At 54.0% G+C, this 22948-nt stretch overlaps 1 protein-coding gene across 2 annotated transcripts; it reads left to right on the top strand.

The window, feature by feature from the left end:
* The first annotated feature begins 1285 nt into the window (after positions 1–1285).
* Positions 1286–22079, top strand: CSF1 (colony stimulating factor 1). Of its 2 annotated transcripts, none has more exons than XM_027972807.3 (9): positions 1286–1538; positions 4742–4864; positions 6253–6315; positions 7840–8010; positions 11945–12092; positions 13332–14353; positions 14877–14929; positions 15252–15310; positions 19953–22079. In XM_027972807.3, the coding sequence occupies exons 1-8, from the start codon at positions 1500–1502 to the stop codon at positions 15295–15297; spliced, it is 1665 nt and encodes a 554-aa protein (XP_027828608.1). In that variant the 5' UTR covers positions 1286–1499; the 3' UTR covers positions 15298–15310; positions 19953–22079. The 2 variants fall into 2 exon arrangements, with proteins under 2 accessions (XP_027828608.1, XP_027828614.1); XM_027972813.3 differs by having other exon boundaries at positions 14223–14353.
* Positions 22080–22948: the final 869 nt, after the last annotated feature.

The following is a 22948-nucleotide window of genomic DNA, read 5'->3' on the forward strand; positions in this document are numbered from 1 at the left end:
GTGGGGCTGAAGCTTCAGTCTGATGCTCCAGAATATAGCTATCAGCATCCCTTGAAACACTTTTAGAATACTGTGGACAATGAATGAATGACAATTTATCAGAGAAACTACAGAGAAAGGAGCCAAATTCAGTGAGACCACAGGGACGGGAATCATTGATCTGCCTGAGTAGTCAAAAAAGGCTCTGCTGGTGAAGGATGTGGTCTGACTCCAGCCTTGACAGATGAGGTGTTTGCCTTAAGCACAAGTTGGGAAAGGAGCATTGTAAACAGAGGCACCAGTATTAATAAGAGCAAGCAGTTATAAAATTACTAATAGGGGCTGGAATAAGTGACAGGAGATGCCCCTTCCAGACATGTATTTCCCAGGGGATGGGGATGGGTGGAGCCACAGAGAGACTGAAACATTGAACCCTAGGAACTGAAGAAAGAAAAAGCTCTTGAATTTGACTTTATGATTAACAGGCTCGTCCTATTTAGCCTCATTTAGATTCATTCTCATATAGAGACAAAATGAGCTTAATCATTTCAGTAAATCCATTTTCAAAAGCATCAGGGAACTGTAGGGCTTGGGTGCCAATCTCCCCAGGTCTGAGGCTCAGGAGGGATCCTGGGTTCCAGCCAGCGTTTTCATCACCTGCAGGTCAGGTGTGGGAAGCATCTCCTGGGACACAGCAGAGTGTCCCAGTCCCTGTCACAGGACACAATTCATCCCCTTCTGGTCAGGTAGTAGCCTCTCTGCCTGTACCCTGCCCCCAGAAGAGAAGACAGAGGCTGGACGGGCGCTTTGGGGGCTGCATAAGGAGAGGGCTGCCCCCAAACCTGCTGACTAAGGCTCCACAAGGTGCCACAGCAAGCGCAGTCGGTCTCCAGTGTTCGCCCCTGCTCTCAGGCCATTTCCTGCTCAGATTTGGGAATTTTCAGACCCAGAGGGAAAGTCCCTTGAGACACATATTAGAACGAGAGAGAGAGCGCGCGCACCGGATCCGCCTGGAGAGCGCGGAAGGAAAGACCAGGCTCTGTCCAAAATCCGCGCGCTGGAGGGCGGGAGGCGGCGGAGCCCGCGTTACTTTCTTGAAGGCTTTGGCTTTGAGCGCAGCACACAGGGCGACTGGAAGACAAACGGAGAAGACCGGCCCGCTGGGTGGGGGCGGGGAGGCGTTCAGTGGGCCTCCGGAGTGTGTGTGTCTGTCAGTGCGCCCGCGCCTGTGTGTGTGCGTGTGTGTGTGTGTCTGGCGCCTGTCCAAGGTGATTTCCCATAAAGCACATGCCTCACAAGTCCGCTTAAAAGGCTGTGCCGAGGAGCTGGCCAGTGGAGCCCGGCTCGGGGAAAGTGAAAGTTTGTCTGGGTGCTCCGCGCGCCGCCGCGAGTCCCCCTACACTCCCAGGTCAGCAGCGCGGCCCTCGGCCAGGGCGCGGACTCTGCAGCGGCCAGCGATCAAGACAGCGAGCGGCAGAGCGAGGGCGGCCGACGCGCCCGGCCGGGACCCAGCTGCCCGTATGACCGCGCGGGGCGCCGCCGGGCGCTGCCCTCCCACGGTAAGCGATCGCCGCGGGGCCGGGCCCGGGCCGGGCTGGGACTGGAGCTTGGCGGCGCAGCCGGGCTCCTCGGAGCCCACTGCCCAGCGCGCGCCGACTGCAGAGGCTCTTCCGTCTCCCGGCACCGGGCCCATCTTTGCACGCCGACTGCGCGAGGCCCCTCTTGCGCTGGGGCTGGGACCAGAAGCGGCCCTGCAGCTGCTCCTGGGGCTGCGGCACCTCTTTGGGGAAGGGAAGACTGCTTACCCCATTGCAGGGAGAGGCACACGGAGCCACCTGCGGGCAAAGGAGAAGGGTTTGCAGTCAAGGGACAGAAGCTCCGTCCTAGACTCTCTCCACCGCCAAGGGACAGGCAGAATGGCTGTGCGCCTGAGGGTGGCGCCTGCCCAGTGGGCATTCCACACGGGCCATACGCATGCTTCTAGGTCCTGCTGGGGAGTGGGCGCTTCTGAATGGGGAAAGTTCAGGTGCCATCCAACTTAGAGAATGCAAGGCAGAAGGAAGGAGCTGGGCAAGCCACTACTTGTTCCAGCTCACAGACAGGAGCTGTTGGGCACTTGGGTGGCTGGATCAAGTCCGTTTTGTGGGGGATGGGGGTACCAGAGTTGCCTGGTGCCAGCTCTGGATCTTCCTGCAGATTCAGGTTCAGTCAGTCGGGGAGCTCCTGGGCTTGATGATGGTAAAGGAGGTGGAAGGAAGGTTTGGGGTTGCAGAACTGTGGGCAGGAGCTGCGGGCGGTTCACCACTGCCCTGCTCTAACCATGGGCTGTAGCTGGGGCAGCTGCTAGATGGTGCAGAGTGACTCCATTAATGGACAGTAAGGCAAACCCTGCCAGTGGGTTTGCTTCTGAGGAATTCTAGAGGAGAAACCTGGTGGGGGGTGGGGGGATGGGGGCAGCGAGAGAAGCAGAAAAATATTCCGAGGATAAGGGAGGGAGGTTGCAAGTAGGGTGATAGGGACAAGCCCTTCCATGAGGAGGAAGAGCCAGCTGAAAGAGATGAGATGGGGTTAGGAGGGGAAGTCAGGAAGGGTGAGGTGAGGGCAACAAGACAAATAGGGGCTGGAAGTGAGACGGTGAGGAAAGAAGAGGAAGGTAAGCATGGAAGGAAAGAGGCTGATTTTAGACCCTCAGCCTGAGGGTCCACTCATGCTAAGGTCTCTCCAGGGACCATTTTGCCAGGGAATTTGGGACATGGTGAGAAGCAGGTGAGGATGGGTGGCTGGGCTGAGATGTCTCAGAGTCTCTCTGAGCCTGAAGCAGAGATTCCTAGGGCTGCCCCAGAGGCCAAAGCTGGTGGGTGGGAAGAAGAAAGGAGGGGGGAGAAGAGCCAGCCCAGCCAGACACAAGCTAGAGTGTTAACCCTTGGGTACCTGTGCAGCTCCTCCTCTCAGGCCACGTCAAGGCCCCAGGTGCAGGGGTGGTCCCCTTTGGCCACCTTCAAAGCCAGCCTCCCACATGGTGGCTGTACACTCCCCACACTGATGCTTGAAATAACTGCAGAAGCCAGGCAGCCCTTGGGGTTAAGCATTGCCCCCTCCTGGCTGCCCTCAAACATCAATATCTTAACTCGTCTGTGACAAGGCTATCTTCCTGAGCATCCCCTTCCCCATGGACCCTTTCCTCCAAACCACTGACACCTGAGGCTTGGAGCCTCAGGGGCAACCAGCCTGGGGCAGAGACATACCTTCTGCATGGCCCAGTATCCTCCCGTGGGTCCTGAAGTGCAGGTTCCTGAGGGCTGGCACAGCCATTCCCACCCAGAACTCCCTCTTTAACCACCCAACAGAGCCCAGTGTTCCCTCCATGACTCTTTTCCCTCTTCCACAGTCTGCCTCGCCCAGGTCGGACCAGGACCCTCACCAGACCCTGGTGCTGAACAGCACTGGGCCATCCCGAGCCTCTTTCCTCCAGGCCCCCCTTCCCCCTCCTCTCTCTGCCATCAACTCCCCCCCTACCCCCCCCCACCTCTCTACCCACCCCCCCACCCCCCCATCTTTGAAGGTCTTACTGTGGCTTCTCCTCCCCGCAACCTCCCTGGAGCTCAGCCAGGGCTTCTCCTCCCTGGTAAGAGCTGACAAACATTTTAGGCTTTTAGTTCTATGTAAATCAGCATGTTGTTATGGGCTGCTTCACAGCCTCCAGTGTGCTATTTGTTTGCGCTATTTGTCTCAGCATCTGAATTAAAAGGCAGAGCCCAGAACCCAGGAAGGTACCAGCCTACACCCCACCCTGACAGCATTTCCCCCAATGTGCCAGGAGGCGACATCCAGCTTGGGAGAGACAGCCCAAGAGTCTTTCTTTGCCTCTGGCTGGAGAAGGGGGTACCTAGAGCCAGGGAGAGGGCTAAGGGGACCTTAGCAAGAAGGAGGAAAGTGGAATGACAGGGTGTCAGGAGCTCATCCATCACTCTGGGGACGAGCAGCTACTGGGTCAGGGGGGTGCTGAAAGAGGGGAGAGATCTCAGAAAATGTTCTTGCAATGATAAGAGCTGTCAGGCTGGATGCAGAGCCTGATGGGGCTCCAATAGGTAGGTGCCAGCCAGGGATGGTCTAAAGTTGGCACTGCTGCCTCTGATTAATCAGTTGGGCTCTTCTTGACACAAAGCCCTAGGGCTCCAAAGGTCTGTGATGCGGGATAGGTTCCCAGTGAAACTGAGTTTGGGCCCCTGGTTTTTCCATTAGCAGAGCCAGACACATGCGGAATCAGGTAGGAGGAAGGGCTGGGCCCAGAGAGATGTCTCTGGCTCCAAGTGTGGAAGCCAGCCAGTGTAGGAACATGAACTTGAGAGGAGTGGGCAGCTCCCAAGATGTCTGGCTCAGTGTTTGACGTTGCAGAGTCAGAATAATGGGTAGAAGCAAGTCCTGCATTCGAGGAGTTTCCTATGTGACTGGCATTTAGACTGGCAGGCACAACTCCCATGTCCTCATTAGAAATTCAGTGTAGAGTGGCTTGGCCTGGGTTAATCTGGGAAAGCTTCTTGGAGGAGGTGACATTTGTGTTGTTATCAAGGGAGAGCAGGGTTGTGTGTGGTTCTTAGGAAATCTTGATGAAGGTGACTTTGGGAATGCTGTATTCTGGGATGAGAGGCCGAGCCTGTAGCACTGTAGGTCTGAGGTCCTTGTTTTTCCATCCTCAGCAGGGGAGGGTGGTTCCTGGGGAGTGTGAGAGAGCTGGGGAGAAATGATGCCCTCTCTATCGCAGACATGGCTGGGCCGTCTGCTGCTGCTGGCCTGTCTCCTGGTGAGCAGTGGTGCTACTGAGGAGGTGTCGGAGAACTGTAGCCACATGATTGGGAACGGACACCTGCTGTTCCTGCAGCAGCTGGTGAGTGTGTGGCCCTGACTACCCCAGCTTCTCCCCACTGGGGAAACGGAGGCAGGGAACAGGGCCAAAGAGAGGGGTTGTAGGCAGAGGAGAGGAGAACGGCGGTGCAGGATGTGGCTTGTGGCTCCCACTAGCTCCACAGATGTTCTTCTCATTGACCTTCTAAAGGTCAATGCTTCTGACCCCTCACCCACCCCAATCCTAAAGCCCTCTCCAGCTCTCCTGCAGGCAGGGCACAGGGTAGGCTTCTAGCTGGTTGCCTGGGTTAATGATGGCCTCGAATGTCCATCAAGGACTCTGAAAAGGCTTGTAAAGCCTGCTCCCCCTTGATGGGATGCTTCCCTCGAGGAGCCAGCCCAGTCGGCCTCTGTGTCCAAATGTTGCCTCTAGCTCCTGGACTCCCAGATGTGCCACCAGCCTGGCACCAGGGCCTCAGCCAGATTTGGAAGGGAGACTCCCAGCTGACTCCCGGCCCTATCCCGACACTTCCCTGGCTCTTGCCCGAACCCTGGGGCTGGGATGGCCTGCTCACCCAGGCCTTGAAAGAACCCATGCCTCACCCTCATCAGGCCAGCAGAGATGTCAACAATTCCTAGCATGGTTCAGTTCAGTTCAGTTCAGTCTCTCAGTCGTGTCCAACTCTTTGCGACCCGCCAATTGCAATATACCAGGCCTCCCTGTCCATCACCAACTCCCGGAGTTCACCCAACCGGCAGAATCAGGTTGCTATCATGACTGCTGTCCTGCTCAGAAGAGAATTTGCCACCCCTCTGGCCAGGAAGGCAGGGTGGAACCCCACTGGCTAAGGTCAGCTCCAGGGCCTTGAGTTTGGGGCCTGTGGGCTGGCCCCCTGTCTCACTTGCCCCCTGTGCTTTTCCTCCTGTATGTAGCTGCTGTAGCAATACAAAGTTGACCAAGAATCGCTGCATTCTTTGAGGCTCAGAATCACAGAACCACAGCTCTGAAGGGCAGCAGCAGCTATAAGGGCATCTAGCCCCAGTCCGTATATATCCTGAATTCCTAGAGCTTGTCTAACCTCTGCTTAAATTCCTCCCAGGACAAGGAGCTCACTACTCCCCACAGGAGATTGTGTCCTCTATCTTGCATTAGACAGTTCTTCCTTATAATAAACTGGCATCTGTCAGACTTCATAAAGTAGGAGGTATAAGACAGAGACTTCTTGTTCTTCTCCAGCCCTCCCCTGGCCATATGGAAGTCACAAGTCTTCCCCTAGCCTTAGCTCTGTCATCTCATGTATGGTTTGGGGAGGTGGATGAGGATCAAACCCCAGAAACTCTAGTTTCCATCCAAAAACTCTAGTCCCCATTCTTAGGCAAGCTCAGTGGAACTGCAGACACTTGCCACCACTAGCCTGCTCTCTCTTACAGATTGACAGTCAGATGGAGACCTCGTGCCAAATTTCCTTCGAGTTTGTAGACCAGGAGCAGTTGGTGAGTTATGGCTCTTTACAAAGCCCATGGGCCCATATGTATGCCCTTACCAGGGTGGGTATATGCAGGCAGGAAAAATCCTAGAACTGCACAGGGTATGTGTGTGAGGACCCCTGGGTGCCCAAGTCTGGGGTGCCAGGGTCGAGGGTTGGTCAGGGTCCTGGGCTCAAGTCCCCTGCTGTGCCCTTCTCCTGGCTTGGCACATGTCAAAGTCTTACAATGTGTCAAGCACTTTTGATCCCAACCACATTTGGGATCAAATGGTTCACTCATCGTGTTTATGACAGGTCAGGGGAGAGGGCATAGCTCAGAAGCAGTGGAGGCCTGATTTGAACCCAGGAAGGCAGGCTCTAAGGCCTAAGGCAAACCAATACTTCTGGGTCACCTCCATCTAACAGCCAGACCAGCAGCCAAGGGGATCAGTCCAGCCCTTTTCCTCTTCCTCCTTATCCCATGCCCAACCAGATACCGAGTGATGCTGGTTCTACTCCTCAGTTGCTTGGACAATTTCAAGAACCTCCTAAATGGCCTCCTCTCCTCCAGTGCACTCCTCTTCCCACCACTGGGGGGAGCGCTCTGAACCACAGTTTGTTATCTTCACTGCCTTTCCTGAACCTGGAGACCCCCTCACTCCAGGGGAAAGCTTTGGTTGTCTAGCCTGGGTTTACAAGTTCCAGTCTCCACCACACAGCCCAACCCACTACCCCATTCTGTGTTCCTTCCTGCCTCCAAGCCTTTGCACATGCTCTTTCTGATGCCTGTAATGCCTTTCCAGCTGTCCCCATCCCAGCCTTTGTGCCACACCTATTTATCTTCTTGCCTGATACAAAATCCCCATCGTGGCCAGGGTTTGCTCCCATCTCTGAGCTTCTGCACACCTGACCCAAACACACTTCCGTTAGAACTGGAGACCAATCTCACAGTCCGAGGAGTAACCTCAGTGTTCCACTCACTTGCTCACTCCCACCTCACCAAGCATTTACTACAAGGGACCTATTGGACCAGGTACTAGGAATACAGAGCTAACGCAGAGTCTTCATTGAGGCATCCACTATCTTTTTAGGGAGAAAAAACACAGAGGTTATTCTTTGGATCCTGGGGTAGTCTCCAGCACCCCTGTGGCTGGGAGGATTAGAAGGAGCCATATGGTAAAGAGCTTCTTGTGAAAGCAAGCCAAAAGAGGGTCAGAGACAGAAAGAGAAAAGTTCCTCAGAGCCCACCCTACCGATGCACCTTCAATCTGAGCTCACCTTTCAGAAACCCAAGGACCACTCTGGTCAGAATCCACATTTCCTTCCCTCTAGGAAAGGGAATCGGTAGGGAGTGCAGTCCCCAGTAGTGTCAGATCCCAGCAAGGGAGAGTGGAAGCCAGCTGAGGGCAGCGTTCTCTGTCTTCTGGAGTGGATGGTCCTCTCCTCAGGAGCGGTGGTAGGGCAGTCTGTCTGGGAGGCGGGTATCCGGCACAGAGCCTGCGCTCCCAGGAGGCATCAGCCAGGTCATAAACTCCAGGTTGTTACTTTCCAGGACGATCCCGTGTGCTACCTTAAGAAGGCATTTCTCCTGGTGCAAGACATAATGGAGGATACCATGCGCTTCAAAGACAACACCCCCAATGCCAAAGCCATTGTCCAGCTCCAGGAACTCTCTCTGAGGCTGAAGAGCTGCTTCACCATGGACTATGATGAGCAGGACAAGGTAGGAGGGCCCTGGAGCTGGGGGCACTGAGAGAGAGAGGGCAGAGGGCAGCTGCGGTGGTACCATCCCTGCCTGTAAGCACAGAGATGCTCATTGGCCTCACCCCAGGTCATGGCTCACTTGCGCTCTCACTCACGTGTTCATTCCACAAACCTCTGCTGAGGACTCACAGTGCAGGAGGGACAGTACTAGGCCTTGCTGATGTTCCTCATGAGCAGGAACTACATGGTTCCCAGCCTCTGGGAGCTTATAGTTAAGTGAGGGTGGCAGTCACTAAACAAACAATGACACGAGTAGATAGAATTTTAACCCATGAGGACTGTTCATTCATTCAGCAAAGAAGAGTGTCTATTGTATACTGTTGTTCTAGACTCTGGGGAACAGCTGTGATCAGACCAAATTCTCCACATTCATGGAGCTTGGTGTGAGGGTGGTGAGACAGTTAACAAAATACATAAATAAAGTAGAAGTAAAGTGGCAATGACTGCATCGCAGAAAGCGAGCCAGAAAGGGAAGACCAGAGGAGGTGAGGGAGAGAGCCAGGAAGGAGAAGTATGTGGGGCTCCAGAAGAGAGAAATGGGACTTGGATTTAAAAGGCAGTGGGGAAGAAGAGACAGGGAAGGCTTCTGAGTAAAAAGATACTCACTCGAGGTTCAAAGATGAGTAAGAGTTAGGAAGCATGAAAAGTGGTCAGAGCGTTCCAGAATAGAGAACGCTGGGCACAGAGCCCTGGTGAGCAGGAGTACGCACATTCAGGCCCTCCCAGCGTGGTTGGCATGGCCAAGGCCTGGGAGTGAAGGCAAGAGGGCTATGGAGGTGGGAGCCCGGGTCTCCCATCTGGGTGACCCAGATCAGCTGGGTCTAAAAAATGTGGGATTTTGTTTAAAGTGTGAGTGAGTGAAGTTGCTCAGTCGTGTGCTTGTCCGACTCTTTGCGATCCCATGAATTGTAGCCTACCAGGCTCCTCCATCCATGGGATTTTCCGGGCAATAGTACTGGAGTGGGTTGCCATTTCCTTCTCCAAGGGACCTAGTCTAGCTTGCACTGTGAGACCGTTCTGGCTGCTGTGCTGGCAAGGGTGTGTAGGGATCAGGGATGGAGGCTGAGCAGCCAGCAGGAGGTGCAAGTCCAGGCAGCCTGGACTAGGTTTGTGCAGTGAAGGTGAGGCCAGGGGACACCTTCCGAGTTTAGAGAAAGAGCCAGGGGATTTGGTAATACGGTGGCCATGTGGAGCTGAGGGAAGAGAAGAGCAACAGCGGTTTTGTCGGCAGCCCATAGAGTTCTGGTGATGCTGAAGTGGGACAAAGCAGGGGAAGGACAGGAGTTTCAGGCTGGGGCACACATTGCCAGCTGTGAGAAGAGAAACAGGCCCAGGAATCTCAGCATTTATTTAGAAGTCAGGCACAGGAAGGGGGCCTGGCAAGGAGACTGAAGAACAGCATAAGGGGTGGGAGGAAACCCAGGAGAGCGTGGGATCACTGAGCCTGTGTATAAGAGCGTTTCAGGATGGGAAGAGCAGTCACCTTTATCAACCGGGGTCTGAGAAGTCAAGCAGGAGAAGAGCTGAAAAGTGTCTGATGGATTTGACAATGTGGATGTTGGAGGCAGGTGCCAGAGCAAGTGGACAGAGAGTGAGGAAGTGGGGACACCACTGTGGAAGAACGTGGCTCAAAAAAAAAAAAAGTAGGAAAAGAGAGCTAGCTGGAGGGTGGGTGGGATGGAGAAACGAAAGATTTTTAAATAAGAGAAGTATTAGATTTGTGGTTTTCCAGGGTTGAGGTTCATAAGAATCATCTGTGGAGCTTGTTTAAAATGCAGATTCCTGGACTTCCCTGACGGTCCAGTGGTTAGGACTCACACTTCTACTTCAAGGGGTGTGGGTTCGATCCCTGGTCAGGGAACTAAGATCCTGCATGCCTCATGGTGTGGCTAATAATAATGATAAAAGCAAAAGGAAGTCTTCATTTAAAAATTGCCAATTCCAAAACACCTTTCCTTTTAAACAAATAAAAACTCAAATAACTTCTAGTAAAAAAAAAAAAAAACTTTTAAATGCAAATTCCCAGTATGTACCCCTAGAAAGTCTGATTCACTAGGCTTGTGGGTGGGCCTTGGAATCTGTATTTTAGCAAGCCACCTGCCCTGCACATGGCAGGGATGCTGGGAGGTAGGGAGCAGGTGAAGCTAGAGGAGCAGGTCTCCTGAGGAGCTGGCAGGGGAGGGATTCAGGGATTGGGAGGCGAAAAGCCACTGACTCTGTTGAGACAGGTTGACACCAGGACATTCTGTCCTTGTTTTCTCTGTGACGTATGAGGTGAGGTATGAAGAACACAGATATTTTTGTAAGAAAGACAAGAGGAAGAGAGCTCACCTCTTCCTTACAGTCGCCCTGGCAGGGAGGCAGGCAGGGATTGCCGTTTTGATTTGACAAACAAGGGGATGAACCCAGGCTGGAAAGTTCGTTTGGCCAGTGTTGCTGAGTTAGTGAGTAATGAAGCCAAGCCCGGGGCTTCCCACTCCTGCGTTCCGCTCTCCTTTATCTAATAAACATTTACTGAGGACCTACTGTGCACAGCCGCTGGGCATCCAGTGGTGCTTTCAAGGACTTCAGTGCCTAGTAAAGCCTAGTAAAGTTCTTCCCTGTGCAGCTCAGTTTAAGGAAGGACTTGGGAGTCATCAGCAGGCGGGCTATAGATGCAATGAAGCCATGGGGGTGGGGGTGAGTGGAATGCCAGCCTCTGAAAGTCAAGTGGAGGGGGGCATGGAGCAGCTCAAAGGGAGGGAGGAAAACCTGGAGTGTGATGTTCTCAGAGCCCCAGTGGGTGTAGGGGGCCTAGGTCCCGAGAGCAGAAGAGAAACTAGCAGCTCAGCAGACAGGACGGGGGCAGCCTGGGCTCTCCTGTCAAGATACACCAAACCAGAGAAGGATCCACAGCCCCACACCTTTCTCCTCACCACAAATGATGCTCTTTCTAAAGGATTAGAGTCTTAGGCTCCACCCACCTCCCCAGCATGGCCCAGAAGTTTTCTTTGCTCTGTGGATAAGGTTAACGGTTCTTGACACGGCCAACAAGGCCCCACAGGACCTGATCCTCGCTGACCTCTCTCTGCTGCATCTCTGGCCACTCTCCTCCTGGATGGCTGTGCTATAGCCTACTCTAGCCTTCTTTTTCATCTTTTAACATTTCAGGTTCTTTCTTGCACAGTCTATTCCCACCACCTGGACAGCTCTCTTCAACCCCACCTCCTTTCCTTGTTAATTCTTGCTCATCTTTTAGTCAGTTCCTTGGGGATTCCCCCAAGCCCTCATTTAGTTCCCCTTGTTAAACACTCTCAGATAATTCTTCTTAGGACTCACTGCATTTGTAACAATGCTGGTGACCTGATGAACTCAATGTCCACTTAGCCAGGGACAGCAGCAGCAGCAGGTAGCCTGGCACATAACTATGTGTTAAATGGAGCCATGAATAAATGATAAATCTCACCACCTTAGGACAGGCTGCTGCTGCTGCTAAGTCGCTTCAGTCATGTCCAACTCTGTGCGACCCCATAGACGGCAGCCCACCAGGCTCCTCTTTCCCTGGGATTCTCCAGGCAAGAATAGTGGAGTGGGTTGCCATTTCCTTCTCCAATGCATGAAAGTGAAAAGTGAAAGTGAAGTCGTTCAGTCGTGTCCAACTCTTAGTGACCCCATGGACTGCAGCCTGCCAGGCTCCTCCGTCCATGGGATTTCCCAGGCAAGAGTACTGGAGTGGGGTGCCATTGCCTTTTCCGACCTTAGGACATAGGGGTCCTACAAACCGGGGTAGAGAGCAGGGAGAAAACAAGAGAAACCGAAGATGGATGTGAGAAAGGCCAAGGGAGTTTGACAAACAAGCTAGAGACATGGGACCAGTGCTTATTCTCATCAAGGGGGCTCTGCTCTCCTTCCAGGCTTGTGTCCGAACATTCCATGAGACGCCTCTCCAGTTGCTGGAGAAGATCAAGAATGTCTTTAATGAAACAAAAAATCTCCTTAAAAAGGACTGGAACGTTTTCAGCAAGAACTGCAACAACAGCTTTGCTAAATGCTCCAGCCATGGTAAGCATGGAAGGGGCCAGCAAGTGCGGGGCTGGGGCAGGGTGAGTGGAGCAGAGTGTGGGGCTGGGGCAGGGTGAGTGGAGCAGAGGTGCACTGGGTTGGCGGTGGGGGGGTGGGGGGGGTGGCGCATCAGGCTGAAGGGACCCCTGGGAGGCAGCCTGGCTGCTACTCGTGTGCTCCTGTGTGTAGACGTGCTTGTTTTGTGTACGTATGTGGCTTTGTGTACCTCTGAGTGGTCCTAGGCACATGTCTTTTCTGACATGTGTGTGCATGCACACCTACGTATGTCTGCATGTTGAGGCATCAAAAAGGATCAAGCTGGTGGCTGTGAGATCAGGGAATGGAAAAGGGGGCCCTCTCGGAGAGCCCTGTAGGCATGGCAGCTTTCCCACTGGCTCTGCAGGCTGGCTGAACGTACGGGGGGTTCCGTGGACAGAGCAGAGGCTCCATCCAGGAGTCAGGGCTTGCTCCAGGAGCCCTGCTGTGAATCACCAGGATAGCCTGGCTCCAGAAGTCCCCAGGACGCCTTGAGTGTCCCCTCAAGGGACAAGATTGGATTTGAAGTCTGAGCGTCATTCAAACCCTGCAGTGCTGGCCCAGCTGCGCACATATGTACCCTGCATTGTTCTCGTCTCTGCGTCCTGTGCCACGTGTACCCGCCTACATTCAACCTTGCTCCCCAAGGCAAGGGCTGAGGCCCTGCGACCTGCCAAATGGCCAAGTCCAGTCTCGTCGCTTCAACCCCAAGGCCTCAAGCCTTGGCCGCAGGCCAGCCCCAGCCTGTTCCCGCCTGTGGGCGTGGCTGTGTAGCCCCCTGCTGTGCATGAACCCACCTTGCCGCTTTCCAACCAACAGTGTCTTTGGGGCTTAAGGGTGTCTTGTGTTAGAGGCCACTACTCAACATCTTGGCTGGCTATTGTCACCCCTGGCTTGGCGTCTGGCCAGCTGGATCTCCAGAAAGGGCAGTTTTCTGGTCTTCCCTGACCCCATCCCCCAACCTGTGTGTCTAAACCCCACTCTTTGCTCTTTTCCTGCAGTTTGCTCCTTTCCTGTCTAAAGCCTGTGTCACGAGCATTGGCTCCAGTCCTGTCCTCACCTCAGCCCCAGGGCTGAGTTAGGGCCTGAGGGGATCCCCCAGACCCACGCCCCCTCTCCATCCCTCTGGGAAAGCTGTGCTGGAGGCCGGTGACTCTATCTCCTCCCCATCCTTCTCTCTCCTTCTCTCTGTGGTTCTTTCAGATGTGGTGACCAAGCCTGATTGCAACTGCCTGTACCCCAAAGCCACCCCTAGCAGTGACCTGGCCTCTGTCTCCCCTCAGCAGTCCCCCACCCCCTCCACAGCCCCTATGGCTGGCTTGACCTGGGCTGACTCTGAGGCAACAGACGGCAGCTCCCTCTTGCCCAGAGAGCAGGCCCTTCACACAGTGGACCCGGGCAGTGCCAAGCAGCGACCACCCAGGAGCACCTGCCAGAGCTTTGAGTCGCCAGAGACCCCACGCGTTGAGGGCCGTCCCACTGGAGATTCTCCTCAGCCTGGCCCTTCGGTTGGAGCCCATGTCACTGGGATGGAAGACATTCTTGACTCTCTGCTGGGTGCTAACATGGCCCTGGAAGAGGCCTCTGGAGAGGCTAGTGAGGGTCCTATACCCCAAGGGGCAGAGCTTTCCTTCTACAGTCTGGGAGGACGCAGCGTCCAGGCAGAGCCTGTCAGCCCCAGTCACATCCTCCCAGCGTCTTCAGCACTCTCTGGATCAGGAAAGGGGCTGCGGCTTGCGGATGCAACTAGCACACACCTGCCCACACTGGGCCCCATGAGACCCACTGAGGCCTGGAGTCACACACCTGAGAAGACAGAACGTCCCTCTGCCTCGCCCAGAGACCACCAGGAGCCAGGCTTGGCCAAGAATCCAGCACTGCGCCCACAAGGCCTCAGCAGTCCCTCCACCCCCTCTTCTCAGCCAAAGCTCCCCAGAAGCCATTCCTGGGGCCACGTGCTGTCCCTTGGGGAGCTGGAAGGCAGGAGGAGCACCAGGGACCGGAGGAGTCTCGCAGAGCTGAAAGGAGAACAAGCAAGTGAGGGGGCGGCCAGGCCCCCGGCCCGTTTTAACTCCGTTCCTTTGACTGACACAGGCCATGAGAGGCAGCACAAGGAAGCCTCCAACCCCCAGCTCCCTGGTTTTGTCTTCCGCCTGCTGGTGCCCAGTATCATCCTGGTCTTGCTGGCCGTCGGCGGGCTCCTGTTCTACAGGCGGCGGCGGCGGGTAAGAAGAGCCCCATTGGGGAGAGGAGGGCATCTCATGGTCTGGGGCACAGCCTGGGAGCAGGAACAGGACAGAGGATGACTTGGGTTCAGGCTGGGTTGAACAGTCAACTTCTGAGAGACAGGAAGTTGACTGAGCACAGAGGGTGGGAGGTTGAAGTGGAGGGTTTCTTCAAGAATGGGGAAGGCTCAGGCTGCAAGACTGACCAAAGGGACGGGGGCAGAGGAGTAGAAGACATTCTTCCTGGGCTACAGTGTTGTGAGAACCTAGAAGGGAGACGGAGGAGGAAAGTGATGCCTGTGCAGGGCAGGGCATTCCCGGAGACTTTGCAGAGCTGGAGGGTAAGGAGTCCCAGGACAGGAGAGGCCTCTGGAAGCCCTCTGGCCCTCTGGCTGAAGGAAGACCTGGGTAACTCTCTCATAGAGCCCCAGGGCAGCCCTGTTTGAGGATGGGGCCATGGCCCCCCACCCTGGCCCCCACCCTCCCCCAGATCCACAGTGAGCCAGCTCTTTTCTGCCCCCAGAGCCATCGAGAGCCACAGATGGTGGATTCTCCCATGGAGCAACCAGAGGGCAGGTGAGAGTTTGGGGGAGGGGGCTCTGGTAGGTACAGAGCGGGTGCTGTCTTGGCATCTATTTTCCATCTGGAATTGGAGGAGACATTCTGCCGCTTGCTCTAAGGAAATGAAGCTCAGAACGGGATGCGGGGGTGGGTGGGGAGAAGGAAGCATGTCTCTTCTTCCCTAGATATCTGGGATTTTTCCTAATTTCTTCTTAGGGTTAGGCAGTTCTGGTCTCCCAAATCTGAGAGGGCTGGAGCATGTGGGTGAGGGTTTGGGGGTTCCCTCACTCCTTGGCCTCTGCTGAAGTCTTATACCAGCCCTGTGCTCTGCCCACAGCCTCCTGGCCCAGGAGAAGGACAGACAGGAGGAGCTGCCAGTGTAGACAGAATCCTAAGGTAAGACTCTGATCTGGATCTCTCTCCACTCCTTAAAACTGGTTACACCCAAATTTTCCACTCACCCTAGCTCACTTGCTGCACCACCAACTTCCCTTCTCTCTCTCTCTGCTACTCCTTTTTCTATTTGTCGCCAAGTCTGGCCAACCCTCTGCTCCTCAGGTCCTCAGGCCTCCTATCACTGCTTCACTCCCTCCACCCCATCTGAGGCCAGGCACTGTTAATTCTTAATCAGGCTATTATTTCTGCATTGAGCTTCGACTTTTGCTGCCATCTTTCATCCCAGAGCAACCAAACTGTTTGTGTAAAGTCTTCAGCCTCCAGGGGAATTTCAGCATCTCTGTGTCACCAACCACTTCAACTCAACATTCTCAGCTTGGCTCCCAAGCTCCTCCAGCAGCAGCCCCTCACACAAATCTCTTGTCATTTTCCTCTTTATGTGCACCCTGACTGGATCCTTCCTCCCAACGAAGACCATTTCTGCCTCCCTGCTTTTAGATCATGGAGCCATAGAAGCGTGGTCCTAGAAGGGCTCTCGGGGGTCATTTGGTCTAGAATCCCACTGCAGAGGGGCTTCCCCTCTCTGCATCCCTGATGGGGAGTCAGCCAGCTTCTGGTTACACACTCTCAGCCACAGGCAAGCTCCCTGCCCTGTCCCAATAGCACCGTGGGGAAGTCCTTCCTTATTTGAACAGAATTGGCTTCCTGCCCCCTCCCCTTCCTCCCTCATGAGAGCCTTCTGATATTTAAACTCATGTGTCCATGTCCCCTTTATGAATTCTCTAGGCTTAGTGTGGCCAAATCCCTTAAACATTCCTTATATGATATGGTTTTCAGACCCCTCACCATCCTGGTCGTCCTCCTTTGGACACACTCGTTTGTCAATGTCCCTCTGAAAATGTGACTCTCAGCTCTAGACATAGTGCTCCCCAATATTGTCTGACCAGCTCAGAGTTCAGAGGGACTGTTACCTTCCTTGATATGGACAGTGTTCTTTTATTTGTACCAATTAAGACTGCATTGCTCTTTTGTTTTGGTATTTTAACCACCACATCATTCTGTTGTCATATGTTAAGCTTGTGGTCTATTGAACCCTAGTTCCATTTCCCCTAAACCTGTGGACTCTATCCTGTACTTGGAGAACTTAACTTTTTTTAACCAGTGTGCAGGAATTTATATTCCTCCTTGTTAAAAACCACCATGTTGGTTTCAGCCCCTCACCCGAGCCAACTGGAATTGTTTTGAATCCTAATTCTGTATTCACAGCCCTCCCAGCACGTCTCCTACACATCAGTGAGTGTCTTCTGTTGTCTTCACCCATGTATTTGATAAACATGTGACTCTTATCACTCCTCACCCCTGGAGCCCCAATTCCAGGCACTCCACAGCCCTCCTCCCTTCCTTCCCCTCAAAACACAATCAGCCTGCAGGAATCAGCTCTTCCTGATGGTCTACATCATCCTCTGGTTGCTCCTTTAATTCCTACTCATCTTTTCTGTATTTAACTTGCTATATTGATTTGTACTTCCTTGGATGTTGTTTATTTTCATACATTTTAAAATCTTTATGTGTATGAGTACCCCTAAGGAGTCTGTAAGCTCCTGAAGCACAGGGATTGTGTCTTCTACTTTTTTTGCATTTTCTTTTCTATCCTGAGTCCTAAGCAGAGAGGGCCTCTTCATGCTTCACACTAAGAACTCAACAGATGTTGACTGATTGACTTCAGGGCTGACTGGCTGATTGACCCTGGTTGACTGTCTCTAACTGGCCAGCCTTCTGGTTGACCAGTTAACTAACTAACTAGTTGATTCTGACTGGCTGACCAACTGGATGGATGACTCTGACCAACTAACTAGCTAGTCACTGCCTAACTAGCTAGTTGATTGATGAAGCTGATTGGCTAACTGACTAGCTGGCTGCTTGCCTAAACTGCCGATTGGCAGGCTGGCTGACTAGCTGGAGAACCCATTCACGTTTCTAGTCACACCCTATGCCAAATGCAAGCAAGCACTTCAGGGCCTTCTCATATGTAGAATGACAGGTCTGGGCCACTCCTAGGGAGATAGGGTATCTGCCAAATGCTCAAAACCAGGGGAGCCTGTTTAGAGAACAGTTCAGTTCAGTTCAGTCGCACAGTCGTGTCCGACTCTTTGCGACCCCATGAACCGCAGCACGCCAGGCCTCCCTGTTCATCACCAACTCCCAGAGTTCACTCAAATCCATTGGGTCGGTGATGCCATCCAGCCATCTCATCCTCTGTCATCCTCTTCTCCTGCCCCCAATCCCTCCCAGCATCAGAGTCTTTTTCAATGAGTCAACTCTTCGCATGAGGTGGCCAAAGTACTGGAGTTTCAGCTTTAGCATCATTCCTTCCAAAGAAATCCCAGGGCTGATCTCCTTTAGGATGGACTGGTTGGATCTCCTTGCAGTCCAAGGGACTCTCAAGAGTCTTCTCCAACACCACAGTTAAAAAGCATCAATTCTTCAGCACTCAGCTTTCTTCACAGTCCAACTCTCACATCCATACATGACCACTGGAAGAACCATAGCCTTGACTAGATGGACCTTAGTCGGCAAAGTAATGTCTCTGCTTTTGAATATGCTATTTCCTTCCAAGGAGTAAGTGTCTTTTAATTTCATGGCTGCAGTCACCATCTGCAGTGATTTTGGAGCCCCAAAAAATAAAGTCTGACACTGTTTCACCATCTATTTCCCATGAAGTGATGGGACCAGATGCCAGATCTTCGTTTTCTGAATGTTGAGCTTTAAGCCAAATTTTTCACTCTCCTCTTTTACTTTCATCAAGAGGCTTTTAGTTCCTCTTCACTTTTTGCCATAAGGGTGGTGTCATCTGCATATCTGAGGTTATTGATATTTCTCCCAGCAATCTTGATTCCAGCTTGTGCTTCTTCCAGCCCAGTATCAGACAGTAAAAGTGTCTGCCTACAATGTGCAGACCCGGGTTTGATCCCTGGGTCAAGAAGATCCCCTGGAGAAGGAAATTGCAACCCACTCCAGTACTCTTGCCTGGAAAATCCCATGGCAGGAGGAGCCTGGTAGACTACAATCCATGGGGTTGCAAAGAGTCAGACATGACTAAGTGACTTCACTTTCTTTCTTTCTTTAAGATATAACACATGTGGAACGCATGTGAAAGAGATAACACTTCCTGGGGGCCACCTTGTTGGTAAGGTGGACTCAAATGGGTCAGATGGGACACTGGCAGGGCTGTGAGAATGAGGCAGACCCCTCAGAACTGGCAAGCAGAGGATGGAACAAGGTCCCTGGGGACTTCATGGCTCAATGCTGCACCACCCTCTGACTGGTCCCCCGCCTCCCTTCTTGTCCTTGGCCCTCTGCCTGCCTAATCTCAGGCCCTCCCAAGCTTTCTTCTTCCTCCCCTTAAGATTTCACTTAGAGAGTGATCCAGGGCCAGGGCCACATGCAGACCCTTACTTGGATCCTGCCCTAAAGTGGTCTCCAGGCCAGGCAGCAGGAGCCTTAGGGCCACCTGAAGACTGCTGCCCTGATGAGAGGGGGAAACACAGAGGCAGAAGTATGAGAGAGGGACCCTCAGAAAGGAAATGTGGACCCTGACCCCTCCATTCCAAGGAACCAAGAAATAGGGGCAGTGGGCTGGGGCCTGCCCACTTGGTTATTCTTCCCTTCTGGCCCCAGCAGGGCCTGTGGCCCAGCCATACCGAGCATGGCTCATGTCCAGTTTATAGTCTTCCCTGCCTGCCTTCCAGAGCATGGGAATGGGCTGGGAGCCAGAAGCTATGGTCCCATCTTTCCTCCTTATCCATCACGGGTTTTGCTGGTAGAGCCCAGGGATAGTCAGGGAGGGAAGCTCCGCACAGGGGCCAAAGTCAAACTGTTGGATGGAGTCCAGGGGATTTCTGCTCTGGGAACAAAGCATTCTGAGGACAAGGATGGGGGAAGGCTTGGAGACAGCAGGGCCCTGACTCCTATGCATGATGCAGGGAGGCAAGTCCCTTGGCCCATCCGGAAGGAGGCTGGCTTGCTTAGGGCTTAGCAGGCCAAATGGCAGGGTGGGAGTTTCCTTGTCTGGAACTTCCTCCAGTTCTTTCCCTTCAGATACTTCTGCCCTGCTGCCCTGAGTATTGTGTGTGATGACCTCTGTGATGAATGGTGTGGAGTGGGAATGAGAAATTCCTCTTCTTTGCTAGAGTTAGCAGGATTCGCTCTTGATTTTTTTAGACCAAAGATAGTGAGATGGTCTTGCCGGAGCGGGGGGTGGTGGGAGGGGAGATGGGCATCTAAGGACACTCAAGTGCCCCCTTCCCTCCTTGGTAGACCCCTACACTTGAGTAATGCCCATCCCAGCTCTGCTCAGACCTCTACCAGGCTCTGTTACCTCCCCCTGTGGTCCCTGGTTCCCCAGGAGGAGGTAGGAGGTGAGGCCAGTCTGTCCAGAGGCTTGGGCTGCTGCCAGAGAAAGCTGCCCAGGGCCTTTGCGGTGTCTGGGGTGGCGGGGAAGGCTAGGGAAAGGATGGGAGGAAGTCCTGTCTGCAGCACCACCAGCAGCCCACAGGAACGCTCTAGCTCGCCCACCCATGTCCTCAGCGACCCCTTCCTTGACTCCCACTCAGCTGACAGCCTTTCTTTCTCTCCCCTACAGCTGGGCACACAGGACAGTCTCTCCATGGGAGGAGATACTGTGGGGACGGCCACTACCACCCCTCCCCAACTATTCTCCCGGGAATGTGGCCTGCCCACCATGAGAGCTTCTGGACTCCTGGAGAGCAGAGCTAGACCAGAGCAGCCAGGCTGGGGCTCCTCCGCCCTTGACCCTCAGACTCTGGACTGACTAAGAGAGGGCTTGAGGATGCCCCCCATGCTGCTGATATTTATCAGGGGCCCTGGAGGCTCCCATCTGCTTAAGGAAGGCTGCCAAGCCCAGCTGGGGACCCTCTGCCCCTCAGGGGCTGTGTCCTCTGCCCACTCCCCTCTAGGGACCCGGAGGCCCATGGGACATGGGAGAGCAGGGTGGGCACTGAGGAACAGAAGAGCCTTCGTGTCAGAGGATCTGCCTGCCGCCAAGGGATCCCAGCACCGACAAGCAGGGACTTGTCTCCAGAGAGAGAAGCATGAGGTTCACAGGGCGGGACAGCGTTGTTGGATTTCCCGTAAAGGCGTGTAGCCCAGAAGACGGGAAGAGTAGGCCTCTGGGCCTGCTGGTCTGCACTGATCGCCCGGAGCGGGTCTGTACCCTCCACTTGCCTCAGTGCCCTCTGCCGGCGGCCAGGCAGAGAGGGGATGCCAACCCGGCCCTCAGGACCTGCCTGGCCTGGCTTGGATGCCCAGGGCAAGACCAAGCGCTGGCCTCTGCCCCGCCGTCCCCCGAGGCCTGCCAGAGCTCCTCCAGGAGGCCGTGCAGAGCCTCTCCTCTGAAGGAAACCATCGCACTGTGAATACTGAACCTGCCTGCTGAACAGCCTGCCCCATCCATCCCGGAGAGCAAACACCTGTCCGTCCTCCCACTCCTCCAGCCTCTCCCCAGCTTCCTGCACTGAGCGCCCGAGCCGGCCTCGCCTGTCGACTGAGGGAACCCCTGAGCCCTGACCTTCTGCTGACCCGGCTCTGACTCCCTGGGATGGATCAGGGTGGGAGAACTTCCCAGGGCCGGCAGCCAGAGCTGGTCTTTAGGCTGCGTTGTTCACCCAGGTTTCTGCATCTTGCACTTTGACATTCCCAAGAGGGACATGACTAAAGGGAGGGAAGAAAGGAGGGGAGGCACTGACACAGAGAGAGAGACTGCAGGGTGAGCTCTGACAGCAAATAGGTCTTTGAAATTGAGGGCCTGCCCCTGAGGTGTGGCAAGGGGTCAGCACCCCTGGTCCCCCTGGCCGGCCTCTTTCCCTGTCCAGGCCCCTGCTCCCACCACAGTCCAAAGGCTGCTGTCAGCAGACACCTGGGCTGAGCGGTGTCCCTGTCAGGAGCCCAGGAGGCAGTGACCCCCTCCAGCTCTCGTCCCACCCCTCACTAGCATCATCTCTCTAACCAGGTGAGCCAGGGTGGGAGAGGGACTCGGAGAGTCCAGGCAGCTGCTTCCAGTCTGCCTTGAGGGCCTCAGCTCCCTCGACCGGCCAGTGGCTGCGGCTCTGAGTTCTGGGCATCAGGTGACAGGCCAGTAGAGTGCCTTCAGCCTTTGTGCTACTGTGTCCCTCCTCTCCTGCTGCTCCGGGCCCTCCACCACGAGATCCTGTTGGACTTGGCCACTGGACCGGGGCCTATGAGCTTCCCTTCCTGCCCTTGAAAGTGAGGGTCCTCTGGTCCCTGCCTGCCCTGTTGCTATCCGTTGAGGAAAGGGCAGTGGAGAACTTTCCCCAGGAGGCCCATTTTCCTAGTCACAGACTCTATATTTGATACTAAAAACGCTGTATTTAAAAGTGGAAGGGGGAAAAAAAAATACAGAAAAAACATTCCTCCCTCACTCCCCACCCCTTGAACGTATAGTATTTTAAAGATCAAGAAAGCGAATCCAACCCATCACAGAAACTGTGTGCTCTTGGTGACCCAGGAGTGGGAGGGGCCCCTGCCGCCCCTCTGGGTGGCTACCTGGCTGCCTGCACAGGAACCCTTCTTTTCTCTGAGAAAGTCGAGAGGGAACATTGGCTCACACACTGTGAGATTTTGTTTTTATACTTGGAAGTGGTGATTTATTTTATATGAAGTCATTTAAATATCTATTTAAAAAATAGGAAGCTGCTTTTATATTTAATAATAAAAGAAGTGCACAAGCTGCCATGTGTGAGTCATGGAAAAAGTTACTTTTGGGGTGTGGGTGGCAAAAAGGGTCGGGGGTGGCCAGTAGCTACTGGGGGTGCTCCAGCTCAGAAAGCATTTTTCAAAATACTTGGGGAAGGAAAGTTGTCTCCAAGTTCCATTCTTGTTACTAAAACTTCCTGCATTATCACTGTCCCAAACACATTCATCTGCATATCTGGGTTTAGTAGAACAAAACCCAGCCAAACCTCATGCCTGGCCACCAGCCTCTGCCCCAGCACAGCCTAGCCCAGCCCAAGAAAATGGCTGGTTGGGCTCTGTCCAAGGGCCCGAGGGCCCTGTAAAGATGAGGCTCCTTGACCACTGAGCTCTACTGTCCAGGTCCAAGCAGGCTCTGAGGTGAATGAGCCCTGTCTGTGTGGACTGGGAACAAGGTGAGGTAGGCAGAAGGAAAGAGAGCCAGCAAGTTTCGCGAGTGGCCCTAAGCCCTGAGCTTCCTTCTGGAGAGGAGACCAAGGATGCAGCAGCCTTTCAGGGGCAGCAGGGTGCTGGGAAGGTCCAGAGGGACTGAAGGCCCAGCAGAGCCCAAACGCACACCCCGGGCAAGGCTGGGGCAAGGCTGGGACAAGGTGGGGTGGGGGTGGGGCACCTCCCCACTGCTAAGAGTATTGAATCAATGGTTCTCAACCCTGGCTCTCCTGAAACTCACTTGGCTTGTTTCCAAAAAGACTGGTACCTAAGCCCCATCCTAGATCAACAAAATTGGAATCTCAGGCACCAGGCTTCAGAAGCTTTCCATGACATTTCAAGGGATTCACATGTGATTTAGAATCAGAAGCATGTAGAGCTGCACTATCTAATGTGATGGTTATTTGGGTTTAAATTAAT

Source organism: Ovis aries, chromosome 1 (genome assembly GCF_016772045.2).
Source record: "Ovis aries strain OAR_USU_Benz2616 breed Rambouillet chromosome 1, ARS-UI_Ramb_v3.0, whole genome shotgun sequence".
NCBI lineage: Eukaryota > Metazoa > Chordata > Mammalia > Artiodactyla > Bovidae > Ovis > Ovis aries.